This window comes from Dipodomys spectabilis, unplaced genomic scaffold, assembly GCF_019054845.1.
Source record: "Dipodomys spectabilis isolate Male_0828 unplaced genomic scaffold, ASM1905484v1 ptg000034l, whole genome shotgun sequence".
Taxonomy (NCBI): domain Eukaryota; kingdom Metazoa; phylum Chordata; class Mammalia; order Rodentia; family Heteromyidae; genus Dipodomys; species Dipodomys spectabilis.
The window spans coordinates 2,368,155-2,382,218 of record NW_024870711.1 but is presented as its reverse complement, the minus strand read 5'-3'; the positions used below and the strand labels follow the sequence as shown (position 1 = coordinate 2,382,218).

Genomic DNA, 14,064 nt, shown 5'->3' with positions numbered 1-14,064 from the left:
GTTTTTTTGGATTACCACTTCTTTAGGGAATGTTCTACCTCGACTAGCACAGAAGAAGAAGCTATTCAGGGCATGTTGTCTATGGCAGGGTTGCACTATTCCACATGTTTACAAAGACAGATACAAAGCACGGACTCTGCTGGTGAGAAGAATGCTCTCCAGGATCCCAGCAACTGCCATAGCAGTAACCACGAGGTTAGGCAGTTGTATCGCTATGATACACAAGTGGAATGTGGTAAGAAATACAAATTATCAGTCTCTGAAGAGTAATATAAGACTCCAAATTTAGTAGCTCTGTAACCTAGTTTAGAGGAGAGATTCTTTGAATAGGGACTGTTTATTGCTCATCTTTTCTCAATATTATAGAAATTGGCCAAAGAAGTACAACAAACGAAAAATAAAACCAAACCAAGCCCATAACACTGACAAGTTATATAAAGTAAAAGCATAAGAATTCAAAATGTAGCCGGGCGCAGGTGGCTCATGCCTGTAATCCTAGTATTCAGGAGTCTGAGATCTGAAGATCATGGTTCAAAACCAGCCCTGGCAGAAGTCTGTGAGCCTCTTACTCCAGTTAATCACCAGAAAACTGGAAGTAGCACTATGGCTCAAGTGGTAGAGTGCTTTCCTTGAGCTGAAGAGCTGAGGGAAAGTTCTCAGGCCCAGAGTTCAAGCCCCATGAATGACAAAAAGAAAAAAAAATCAAAATGCAAGTCACTTGGGATTCAGGATTATTTTACTGGAATAATTCTATTGCTGTTGCAAGCCAGTATTATTTCCCTTTCACTAACAGGTTGATCATGGTGGAAGTACTGTAAAACTTAGGATCTTTTGGTGTCTCAAATGGTCTTTTAAACTAGAACAATTAACCCATTTTCCTTTGATGAGAATGAAATATATGAAATATTGAATGCTCTCTTTCTGATTGAAGATACTCTTCTCCTCGATAAAGAATTATTAGGAAGGGCTGGGAAGTTGGCTCAGTGGTAGAATGCTTGCCTTGCATGCCTGAGGCCCTGGGTTCGATTCCTCAGCACCACATAAGCAAAAAGAAAAAAGCCGGAAGTGGCGCTGTGGCTCAAGTGGTAGAGCGCTAGCCTTGAGCTGAAGAGCTGAGGGACAGTGCCCAGGCCCAGAGTTCAGGCCCCACTACCGGATCCAAAAAATATAAAAGAATTATTAGGAAAAGAGCAGACTCACTAGCATGTCAATGATGCCACCTAGTGTTTTTCTTCTCTGCCTTCCAACCAAGATTTTGTTTCCCAAAAAGTCGCTAAGGAAGATTGAACTAACATATAACAATTATGCTTAATCTCATATAATTAAGGGTCAGCTTTGTAGCTGGGCCTTAACTTCCATTTCACATAATTGTAGAAACAACAATTTGTAGGTAAAAGAAATAAGATTTAGGTTAATTTCACTTGAATTTAGGTTAACTTAACAAGCTTTTGGAATTCAAACCAGAATCAAAGTCTTAGCTTGTTGTAAAAGAAAACTGAAGCTTGGAAAGCTTAAGGAAATTGCTAAAGTTACATTGGTAGTGGAAGAACTCAGTTTAAGTTTGGGTTTGTCTGTCTTTAGCCTGATCTATTTTCCCCCCTATAATCATTGGTCCCTTGAAAAGGCTTTTATGGGAGTACTACAAAATTCAGGCAAACATCTGCTTTCATGCTATATGGGAAACATGCTATTTTTATATTGCACTTAGTTTTACATTAACAACACATGGTTACAGGGTTTTACTGTAGGTTTTCTAGCATCTGACGTAAAACCTGTCACATAAAAACAGTCTTCAAGAAAAGCAACAGAGTGGCAAGTTTGGGTGACTTTTTGTTTTTAAGACAGGAAAAAAGGGCTGGGAATGTTTCTTAGTGGTAAAGTGCTTGCCTAGTATGCATGAAGCCCTGGGTTCAATTCTTTAGTACCACATAAACAGAAAAGGCTGGAAGTGGTGCTGTGTCGCAAGTGGTAGGGCACTAGCCTTGAGCACAGTGCCCAGACCAGCAAAAAAAAGGAAGGAGTGAAGTGAAAATAAAGGTATATGATTAAATATGCAGAGAGATAATGTAATCATATTTTAACAATCTGTCAACATAAATTTGCTTTTGATTGTAATAGGCTAATTTTGTTCTTTAACATTATTTGTTTAAAGATAACTAAATTAAGACTTCTCTGTAGGATACCATGTCAAGACTGAAGATCAAGACTTGAGGACTTCTTCCTGGATTAAACAATTTGATAGGACTTCCAGATTTAATCCTCAGGTATAGTCAAAGGTTGAAATATTAAAAGGAAGTTAAATTGTCAACAAAAAGCCATTCTTGCTTTGCTTTTAAAACTTATTATCAGCTACTAAATATAACAAACAAAACATACGATTAAATATTCATTTGAACAGCTGATATGATAACATGCAAGGATCATGGGTAGAATGTGATGTGGGTAAGAATAACTTATCTAAGGAAGTGGTGAAAAAACACTGGCTAGGTGATACCTGGTTAGAATAAAATATGGGAGAAAAGAGCATCTCTTTAGTCCCTGATGTCCCAGATATTTTTAGGTACTGATCTTTGAGGACTAGATGGGAAATATAGGTTCTTTTTCTAGAAGAATATCTGTCATAAATACAGACTTTGCTTTATAGTTGTTCATCGTTTCTGTTTCTTCCAACTTCAGGTTCTTCCTTGACTCTAGATTAAGAAACTCTTCTCTTAAGAAACTATGTGTTAGAATCCCAGTTTATTCATATTCATACACAAAATGAGCCCAAAATAGAGCTTTTAAAAAACTAAAACACCACTAGCAGCACCAAACAAGGAAAAAACACTGTGACCTTTTTCTGTAAATCTTGGAAAATGGCCTTCAGAGGAAAAAACGACATTCTCACAAGGCAGAGTAGGGCTGTTAAAACTCTCCCACGCTTATTACCATACTTAAATGAAAGTAAGTCAAAAAAGCAGAAATGCTTCTAAGAATTCTCTCATCAGAAGAAACATTGGGCAGTAGAATAGTTAGAGGAAGAAGAGCATGAGTAGGCAGTTCTAGAAAAAGTGAAAGAGAAATCTCACGTGAATAACACTTTCATGTAACACTGAAAGGCTTCAGCAGAAGTGAAAAGAGCCTCTTAAATTATTCATCTTTTAGAGCCCGGGTTGATTTGTAGGTATGGTGTGTGTGTGTGTGTGTGTGTGTGTGTGTGTGTGTGTGTGTGTGTGTGTGTGTGTGTGTGTGTGTGTGTGTGTGTGTGTGTGGACGTGCACACACACGTGTGTGTGTGTGTGTGTGTGTAAATAGAATAGATTCGTAGGTATGGTGTGTGTGTGTTTGTGTATGTATGTGGACGTGCACACACGTGTGTGTGTGTGTGTGTGTGTGTGTAAATAGAATAGATATGACACTCCCCCCAAATATCCAACATTAAGTCTGAGTACATTTATGGATGGGTCTTATTTTCTTGGCTTGCCTCATCTATATTCTAAATATGTAACAGTCTTACCATAAGAAAAAGAGCAATAGCTGGGCACTGGTGGCTCACACCTGTAATCCTAGCTACTCAGGAGGCTGAGATCTGAGGATTATGGTTCAAAGCCAGCCTGGGCAGGAAAGTCTGTGAGACTCTAATTGCCAATAAAAAAAAAACCCACTAGAAAACCGGAAGTGGCACTGTGGCTCAAGTGGTAGAGCGCTCGTCTTGAGCTGAAGAAAGCAGGGACAGTGCCCAAGCCCAGAGTTCAAATCCCATGACTGACCAAAAAAAAGAAAAAGAGCAAAGTTTTATTTTGTTTCACCATGCTACCAATGTCTCTCCACATGCTAGGCAAGAACCATACCCCTAGTGGTTTTTCTGTTTTTTAAGAAAAAAGCAAGGCTTTGTGAGTACACATTCCTTGACTGGTAGAAGGATATGCTCTAGAGTGAGCATGTCACTGTTATGATTTGCTTTTTCAATATATCGTTTTGTAGTGTTTCACTGTTTGTTTGTTTTTTTTGGAGGGGGGGGGGTCCGGTCATGAGGCCTGAACTCTGGGCCTGGCCGCTGTCCCTCAGCTCTTCAGCTCAAGGCTAGTGCTCTACCACTTGCGCCACAGCACCACTTCCAGCTTTTTTTTCCTGCTTATGTGGTGCTGAGGAATTGAACCCAGGGCCTCAAGCAGGCAAGGCAAGCGCTCTACCACTGAGCCACCTTCCCAGCCCTGTTTCACTGTTTTTATGTACTACCACTAGCATTAGAAGATTTTATATTAAAAAATAAGGGATTATTTAACTCTACCTATTTCTGTAATTAGTCTTTGGAAAAAGAAGAAGGAGGATATAGGTTGGTAGTAACACGTACAAGTCCCTGGTTTGATCCCAGCACCGTAAGTAAGCAAAAAGAAGTGAAAGTGAGCAGCAGTGCCTCATGCCTGTAATCCTAGCTGAGATCTGAGGATCACAGTTTATAGTCAGCCTGGGCAGGAAAATCCATGAAACTCTTACCTCCATTTAACCAGAAAACCTAAAGTGGGGGCTGGGAAGATGGCTCAGTGGTAGAGTGCTTGCCTTCCATGCATGAGGCCCAGGGTTCTATTCCTCAGCACCACATAAGCAGAAAAAGTCAGAAGTGACGTTGTAGCTCAAGTGGTAGAGCCCTAGCCTTGAGCTGAAGAGCTGAGCGACAATACCCAGGCTCAGAGTTCAGGCCCCATGACTGACCAAAAAAAAAAAAAGCTGAAGTGGAGCTGTGGCTCAATGTAGTAGAGCTTTAGCCTTGAGCAAAAAAAGAAAAGGAAAAAAGAAAAGGAAAAAAGAAGAAGCAGATGGGCAGATAATGAATAAGAGCACAAGCAGAGAAAATCACATTTCTTTTACCTGTAACTATTATTAGAGCATGATCATAGCACTTGTTTCTTCATGCTTAAAAATTCTAAAAGGCTAATTTAAAGCTCATGTTTAATTTTTTTTTTCCTTTTTTAAAATAGTACTGGAGATTAAACTCAGGGCCTCCACTCGAGCATTTGACTCATATCCTTTCCCCAAACTCTCAGTTAAATTAATGATGCAGCTTCAAGGCCTGAATAGTTGAGATTAATTTGATTTGTTAGGTCTCTTATGAAGTGAGATGAGCTCATGAAGGGTGGTTTAATATGTACCAAGAACACCAAACTTCTCTGTTTATTTCATGTGTCATGACTTAATGTATAAAATGCTGAAATACCTTACTTTATTTCTTCACTCCAGGCTAGTGCTCTACCATTTGAGCCATATCTCCACTTCCACCTTTTTGTTAGTTAATAGGAAATAAGACTCCTGTAGATTTGTCTGGCTTCAAATCTCAATTTTTAGATCTTAGTCTTCTGAGTAACTAAGATTATAGGTGTGAACCATTGGTGCCTGGCACCCTACTTATTTAAACCCTAAAAAATCAGCTCCCTTTCTTTCCTCTTTCTTTAGGACCTAAGTAGAAGCCAGAAATGCATCAAAAAGGAAGGCTCATCAGAAATCAGTCAAAAGGTGCAAAGTAGGCATTATGTGGACAGCAGTGGCTCCAGCCTTCAGAATGGGAAGTACATACAGAATCCCAGCTTGGTTTCAGGGCCGTGCCAGATAAGAAATGGCAGTCTAAGCCCAGAAAGGCCTCTTGGTGAATCTTCCTTTTCAGTGCCCCTTCACCCCACCAAGAGACCAGCATCAAACCCACCACCTATTAGCAACCAGGCAACAAAAGGTAACTTTGACACATTTGAAAGTTAATTGCATTTCTTCATCTCTGTGGTAACAGTAGTAACAGTTTAGCTACAGTTTTAACACTTAAGTTGCTCCTATTTCCTGCAACATGGACTTCAGTGTGATAGCAGTATGCATGGGCTACTGTGGAACAAAGAAGTATACCCAAGCCTACCCTGAGGAACAGGAATCACTTCCTAAGGCCCAGGAGGAGGTAGAGCCTAAAAAAGGGTGATAAGGAGTTAACCAGGCTGAGTTGCCAAAAGTAACAGACAGGAGGAAAGCATGACCCAAGGCATAGAGGGGACAGTGAGTGGTCCATGGGTATTGATGACATTAAGAGTCCATTTTGTTGAAGCATAGTTTGGAAGGGGGCTGACTTTCTGGCCCTATTGTGATGAACTAGAAAGGTGTTAAATAGTAGAATTCCTGAAGCATGGCTGTGGGTTCAGAACACCTACTAGGCATACTTACCATAAAGCTCTCCTTTTAAGTCTTTCAGATACTGTCTGGCAAGTATGCTTTTCGTTACTGTTTACAGTGCTGTTGGTGTTTTATAGGTAAACGTCCAAAAAAAGGAATGGCAACAGCCAAACAACGTCTTGGGAAGATCCTTAAGTTGAACAGAAATGGTCATGCACGTTTCTTCGTGTGATAGAGCTGCTGTCACAGCCTCTCTTCCCTTTGGAGGCCAGTCTTGGGGCACAGGAGCCTGGTGCTTCTGTTGTCCCCCTGCCTGGAGCTGTTTTCTGTCTAGTAAGAACACTGCTCGAAGAACAGAATGAACCTGATGCTGCATTTTTACTGTGCCACACCCACTCAGCAATAACCCTTTGGACCTGGTGGGGAGAGGAAGAAGGAGGGTGGAACCTTAAAAAGAGACCTTGAACTGGAAAGGGTCTCTTGTCAGGGCTTGAATTTCATTTTGTTATTGGTAGTGTCTTGATTTATTTTCAGTAGTAGTGTAAAGAATTATCAATAATTTATTTAACAGATTTTTTTAAGTTAACAGCTTATAAATTCTTTCTTTTTTAAAGCTATTTATTTGGAAGATTTCTGGAGAAATATCTCACTAATTTAGATTTAAGAATGTGAAGGTTTTTAAATTATTTTTGATAGTATGTGTGTTACATGTGGGAAAGAGCCACAGTAACAGTAACTAGTCTGGACTCTTAAATTTGATATTCAGGTTAAAGTCTTAAACAGGGATTTGATGCATTAATTATTTTAAATTAAGATGTATATGAAAATCATTTTATTTTATATATTTCATGTGTTTTTTATAAGCTATTAGCTTCGCTTTTGCTAACATCCAAGGTGCATACTGTTATCCAGGTTGATTCCCTTACACCCCACCTTCCCTCTGCACCCCCATCATTTTGAGATGACCCAACAAAACTCTTCTCTGCAGGGAAACACTTCCATAGCTAATCTGTAAAAACACAAAAGATCCCTCGCTTCTCATTTCCTTTGACATTGTGGTTTTCTTCTAAATATGAAGAAATAGCTTCTTACATTTTTCATTTCTCCCAATGATATCTGGGTCCCAAAGAGAACAGCTTTAATATCTTTTAGCTACTTGTGGGGAAAAATATAGATTTGATTAAATTGTCACATTTATAGTTTTTCCAAATACATTTGTAACTATAGAAGGCCTCCTTCATATTGCTTGTGTTGGAGGACAGGGCCAACACCTGCTGCAGAGGTTAAATCTTAGGATACTTTTAGTCTCTAGACCTAATTTGTTAAAGGCATATGTATGATTTGACTTAGGATATTCAAACGTACACAATAAGCTGTAATACAATAGGACTATACTATATAATTAAGTTGTATAGAAGCATGTTGGACTAGATCTTTTGTGTATGTGTTTTTTTTTTAATTTCTTAATCTTCTAAAAAATTATTTCAGACACAGATTTGGAGTAAATGGGTGCTTTTGCAGTTTCTTCCATCTAGTGCATATTGCAGTTAGCTATTGGGTTGAACTTTTAATTTAATCATTTTTCTTTTTTTGTACAGTTTTTATTAATACCAGTTTTCAGTTGTTTATAATTTTCCCCCTTTCCCCTGGTGGCATAAAAATGATGATTGTGGGATATGGTGGAGCTATTCCCAAGTCTAACAATATAGCAAGCATTACACAAACAGGCAAATAGACTGAAATTTATTTTTAGTTTATGGGGTTTTTTTTGGCTCAGCAAGGTAATGAGACTGTTCCTACTGTATTAAATATCTTTTATGGTTGTATTCAAATGTGTATTTCCAAAAAGAAATACTTTTTACTCTTTCTCCACTATAATATTTTATGGGATAGCAATGGAGTAACATGAATTTCTTTTTTGGTTCTTGACTGTGAGAACCAAAGTTGAAATCTTATTTGAGTGTCAGGAAGAATAATTCTTTTGGAAATTCTTAATCTCTGTAGACTGCCTTCTTAGTCCCTGTCTGCACTGTGCCATAAGTAGTGGAGAGATGAATGCAGTCAGCCACTGACTGGTCAGCATATTTCAAGATGCACAAGTCTGGTTTGACTGATTCCTTCACCTTCTCACAATATATCACTGTGATGTCTTGGTTTTCTGTTTTAGTGTTCTAATATACATTTTTATATTAGCTTAAGAAATAAGTATAATTTTTTTCCAGTTACTTCAGGATCTGGACTTATTTTCCCTCTACATTTTGCACAACTCTAAAGAACTTTTTTCTTTAGCTATAAAAATTAAAATAAAAATTAATTTATTTTTATGAATTAAAATTGTGGCCAGTATCCATCCACCCTGTGTCCTTAGGCCAATAAACACTAATGTTGAGTAGCTACTGTGTGGGATTTTCTAAGTGAAGGTACTGTGGATTCAATTTTGCATTTTAGTCCATTAACTAGTTATGTCACAAAACTTTCAGCAAGGTAATATAACCACTAAAAGTGAACCCATGTATCTTTTTCTGAATTGGTGAAAAGTTTTAGCCACTGATCTAATGACTTTTGTACTTGGCCTCTTATAAAGGTAATGGCCATGATACACCCTTTATCTCATGGAAGTGGCTGAACCTTGAGGTTACTATTGCCCACTCTGGGTTCAGTAGCAATAGGTAACCTTTGTCTTTCCCTTAGTCTCACTTAATAGATACTGTACCACAGCTTACACAAGAGGACAGCAATGATAATATTTAGCTAGTCATAAGCAAATATAAATATGTAAAATTGAGAATTAGTGATTGAATGTATGCAACTTTAATAATAGTAGTACTTTTTCTATATGAATACAAGTAAATGACTCAACCTGGGATCCACTGTACTGTAATTCACAACATCTTGTAATATAATACTTTCCAACATTGGTGAATGTGCTAACAGTACAAAGCAGGCAGTTTATAGTAGCTCAGTAACCTAGAAATACGTTAAACTTCATAAATACCTGTTCATCTTTGAGGTGTGCAAAATTGAACATTCTACTGAAATCATCAGAAACTCAGAAGAAACAAATGCATCTTATCATTAAATATTTAGTATAAATACAGTTCTATGTTTTGATGATCCTAATTATTGCCTTTTCAATGTACTCTACTGTTTTCATATAAGATCAGCAGGTATTTATCAGACATCTACTGTGTGTCCAGAACTATTTAATACTGTAGGAGAATATTGTTGCAGTTGTGGTTTCTGCTGATAAAGGTGTCTTCTCCAGGAAATTAGCAGTATTATTTTTATGTCTAAATAAACTAGAGCAAAAGAGGGCCCTTTTGTTTAAAAAAACAGCACGTTCCCCTAACTTTATTAATTTCAACTAAGGCACATACCACTGTACAAGTGGAAGCAAAAAAATAAAAAAGACCTGACTTCTTTAACATTTAAGAAGCGTAACAGAAGTTAGTAGTTTAATTGGTAATGTAATGAAGTAGTACAGCTTAGAAAAAAACAAAAGAACTGACTTCTGGTCTGAGTTCTGCCACTTTTGTGTCAGTGTGTGACCCTGAATAAGTCATTTTTTTCTAAATACTATTTCTGAATCCATTTTTTTTATTTGTACGTTTAAGTAAAGTTGCTTATTAGGATAATCAGAGAAGAAAGCATTACTTAGTACTTCACATATAGAGAATTTATTATTATAAGTTACAATTGATAATGAATTTACCTTTATATATAAAATTTAAGTGAAAATTCTTGTTATTCACAAAACTTCTTTCAAATCAAATATGTACCCAGAGCAGGCTACCTAAAAAATGTGAAAAACCTCTAACAAGGTGCTAAGTTAAAGGCAGAATCTATGCTTGAAGTGAAAGAAAAAGAACTGAGCTAGTGTTTGGAAAGCATAATGAGAATGTTCATCCTCAAATACATTAAGATGAGTTATTGTAGTGGAAAGATAGCTTTAGGTTTTTCTCAAAGAGGAATTAAGGTAGTACTGCTTCTCAGATTTGGCATGCTTGTCAGGAACTAGAGGAAAGGCAAAATAAGTTATGAATTAAAGTGTTTTAGCAACTACCCACAAGATTAAAGGAAAATAAGGTGATAAGGAAGCTGGGACTCCACAGGACAGCTCCAGGTTGGTGACAGTAGGTTGGGTAAAGAGAAAGGTCATTGGTGGTTTGGAGGTCAGACTCAACAGAAGAGTTAACTGCTTGTTTTTGAAAATGCTTTTTACCTAAGAGTAAGATCACTCCCTAAGAGATGAGAAGAGTAACTGCTATAGTAAACGATCATTTTTAGTTTGCACATGGAAGATACCTGGTATCTTCATAATGTAACAGTAAATTACTTTTTCCAAAATTTACTTTTCTCATTAAATATTAAATTTATTGCTACTTATTGCAAGGTCCTGAGTTTGATTGCCAGCATAGAGGGGGTAAGGTGGGAAGCTCAGGCTCTTCTCTTTCCTAATGTCCTTGACCTTGATCCAAAGAGCAGTCTCTAGGTTAATAAGGAAAGCTGGTCAGTAAAGGAGACCAAGTAGGGCATGGATTTTCCTGGAGACACAGTGGATCTAGGACCTCCTGTATCTTGCTTCTGCAACACTGTTCAGTCTCTACTTGTCTTGTGAAAGACATCCATATGCTTCCTTGAAGCTAGGTGAACAGAGAGAAAATTAATATACTCAATAAATTGTTATTAAGCATAAAATAATCTTAATGCTGTATGTAGCCTTACTAAAAACTCTTCCTTTATTTTAATCTGCTTTTCAGTGAACATCATGCCCTAATTCAAATAAATATTTAATGTCCTTTCCATAAGTACTTTTTTCCCCCTAAATTAAGGTTATTAAGAACCAAATGCCTATTTCCAAAGCAGGTAGCTTATTGTGACTGACTGGTTTTATTCATCTACAGTAATTTTTCATTCTACTGGGGAGGAGAAAAATAAGACTCACTTGAGATATTTTTCCTCTTACCCTTGATACCCCTTCTAATGTCTTAAGACTTTGTCTTAACAACTGTAACATGTTTTTGTCAGAAACATTTTAGAAACTGTACCTACAGATTCTTCCAGCAAGTTTATCTGCTCTGCACTATTTCATTAATAAAATTCTGGCTACCACGTAGCCCTTGACCTCCAAGTAGTTGACCTATGCAAGACTTGTGACATTCTGGTTTTACTTACCTTTATTTTAGAAAACAGTCATAAACAGAATAAGGGGGAAAAAAACACCTTGCATTCAACCAGTTTTATTTTGGCCATTTCTTTCACAAAATATCAGCTGTTCTCCCCCACGATTTCTCACCAAAACAATTATAAGTGCTAGAATATATAACGTTTTGCAGGAATAAAATAACTCAGACATACACATACTTCTTTGGTGGATGCTAACTTTAATGTACTTAAACATTTCTAACTTTAATGGATTTAAACATTATCAGCATTATGTGTAATATATAATCAGTTAATTCCTTGCCTAGAATTATTTCTTCCCTCTAAAATTCATAATTAAACTTTTATTTTTACAATACATGCATATAACTTCCACATTATAGTCAGGGACCTGAGGTATAACTTGCTAAGTGAACCCCAAGGTTATTTTATCTTGCAAAAGAAACCTAAACCAAACTAAGGGCCTTACAGTTTATGGTTAGACTGAATCAAAAGCTATAACCTCAGTTTTTCCAAAAACAGCTTCTGACTGCAAAAGCAAGTCATGCAGTTGTTAGGTATGAAATAGCACTGATCAGGAAATGCACGTGCATCTCGCAGACTGTATTTCCTTTGGAAAAGACTTTTCTACTTTTAATATAAATTAAGCCATAACAGTTTCATGCTGTGGAAAGAGGGTGAAAAGGTTCATTTTAAGAGATTATATAATATGAATTTTCACATTTATTGTGAAATGTCTAACTTTTTGCCAGTGCTTCAGCAAGTTTCCTTTTAGGGGGGGTATTGGAGGGTGGTGATGGGAGGGGGTAGTGTTGGTTCTAGGGGGTTTAACTCTGAAATTTGAAAAGGGGACAGTTGTTGGCTATGGTATTTACTAGTTTTGTAGTAATGTTTTGCTAGCCTGACTGATTTTCCTTACTGGTTTTTATGCCCACAGTCCCAGGTGACTGTTACCCTTCTCATTTGGGGTGTCTATGGAGTAGTGTCTCATCTGTGTGTGTAGGCGGCCAGTGTGTGTGCACATGTGTGTCTGGGAATACAGAAGCACACTGTGTGACAGTGGGAGGGTGTGGCTGGGGAGTGGGGTGCAGAAGCTTTAAGAGCATTTGTTTTGATTCATAACAGTATTTCCCATCTTTTGCCTGCAGGCAGGGAAAGTGTACAGTATTTATTTTGTTTCTGTTTTAATCTGAATTTGTAAGTCTTTAAGTAGCTTATATTGGTTATTATAGGGGAAGACAAGTGACTTGTTTAAAGTTGTATTTGGTATTCTTTCCAATTTCTGTATTTTAAAATATTGAAATTAAAATTGTATTACTTCTGTTTTGACTTTTTAGCACTCTGTGTATTCTTTGTTGCTTTTGTTTGAAAGTATATATGTTGAAAGTTGTATAAAATGTGTTTCTGAAAGAAAAAAATCTGAATTCTAATTTTGACTTTTGGTTCCCTTTTTCTTTATTGAATTGGAGGACATTATTTAAAAATGTGAAATCTATGCTAATAAGCTCCTTATTATTTTGGGGGACTTGAATGCAAAAGGTAATGTATTTTATTATTTTATTAGCTATATTGCTTGGGAAGAGTAATGGCCAGATGGGAAGAAAGGATATAAAGGCAAGTTGGCAAGGTGCTACTGTGCTTACTGATGAACACTTATGGACACCCCCCACAGCCTGCATCCCACACAGGGTTCCTACTGGTGCCAGTGTTACAGGAGTAGCAAAAGGAAGTCCAGGCTCAGGGCCTCTGTGAGAAGGTTTGGCCTTCTAGTAAAGGGAGATGTGTAAGTATAAGTTCATTGAGGAAGCTTGGGCTTAGCTTTAGCAAAGGGCAGAAGAGACAGATCAGGGATGAATGTGTAAGGGTAAGGTCTTGCCTTGGAGATGTTGAGAGGAGCCAAGGAGGAAGGAACACACCAGGCAGCACATCACAGGCAGTGGGATGCTTCTGGAGGAGACGGGAAGTAGGGAGATGCCCCTGGAGACCAAGTGAAGCTTTGTAGAACCCAAGGCAGCAGAAGCACCAGAAACGGAGGCTTCTTTCTCCCTGCATGACAGCAGGGAGGTCAGAAACACTGCAGTAGCACCAAAAGCAAGTTTGCACACCCCATCTTCTGACCTAGACCCTATGTGCTGTTTGGGAGGTCTGGAGAATGTTTGACCTTCCTAAGCTCACCTGTAATGGTGAAAAATAGTAGATAGTCTGAACCTAGTCTCCTTAGACTCTTGGTCTGATTTGTGGGACTAGGAAACAAATCCTTGTGGGCTATTGGTGTTACCCTCCTCTCAGTTCATTGGGAAGAGCCAGGGGCTTTGCTGCAGATGGTTTGGATCACAAGCCCCCATCTTTATCTTCCTCTATTTGAGTATTCACTGTGTACAAGTTTTTTTTTTTTTTTAATTCTTTACAGTGTCCCAGTGAGAGCAATGTCTTTCCATTGTTACAGACTGGTGCTGGGCCTGCTGGGAAAAGCATTCAAAAAGGATTCAAAATCAAAGTTGCAGTTCCAGTGGTAGAGCACTTGCTTAGTTGTGTGAGGCTCTGGGTTCAAACTAGAGCTGCAAAAAGAATTTCTAAAAAATATGAATCTGTGAAGAATGTAGCTTGGTAACTACATTTGGTAGCTACCCTTTGGACATAGGAAATACTTAAGCTGGTAATTTGTAGACTCTTCTCCTGAAAGGCTTCTAAGAATCCTAAGGGCATTTTGCTACCATACCAAATATGTGTACTGAACTGGTAGGTCCTGGAAAGGTCAAGAGGACAAGATAGGGG

At 37.8% G+C, this 14,064-nt stretch overlaps 1 protein-coding gene across 1 annotated transcript in view; it reads left to right on the top strand.

The window, feature by feature from the left end:
* The window catches only part of Kdm7a (lysine demethylase 7A), a 77,509-nt gene extending 64,891 nt beyond the window's left edge, over nucleotides 1-12,618 (top strand). Inside the window, exons 17-20 of the mRNA XM_042677285.1 lie at nucleotides 27-235; nucleotides 2,179-2,264; nucleotides 5,431-5,704; nucleotides 6,264-12,618. Coding sequence (XP_042533219.1) covers nucleotides 27-235; nucleotides 2,179-2,264; nucleotides 5,431-5,704; nucleotides 6,264-6,358 — 664 coding nt within the window. The 3' untranslated portion in view covers nucleotides 6,359-12,618. The remainder of the gene's footprint in view (nucleotides 1-26; nucleotides 236-2,178; nucleotides 2,265-5,430; nucleotides 5,705-6,263) is intronic.
* Nucleotides 12,619-14,064: the final 1,446 nt, after the last annotated feature.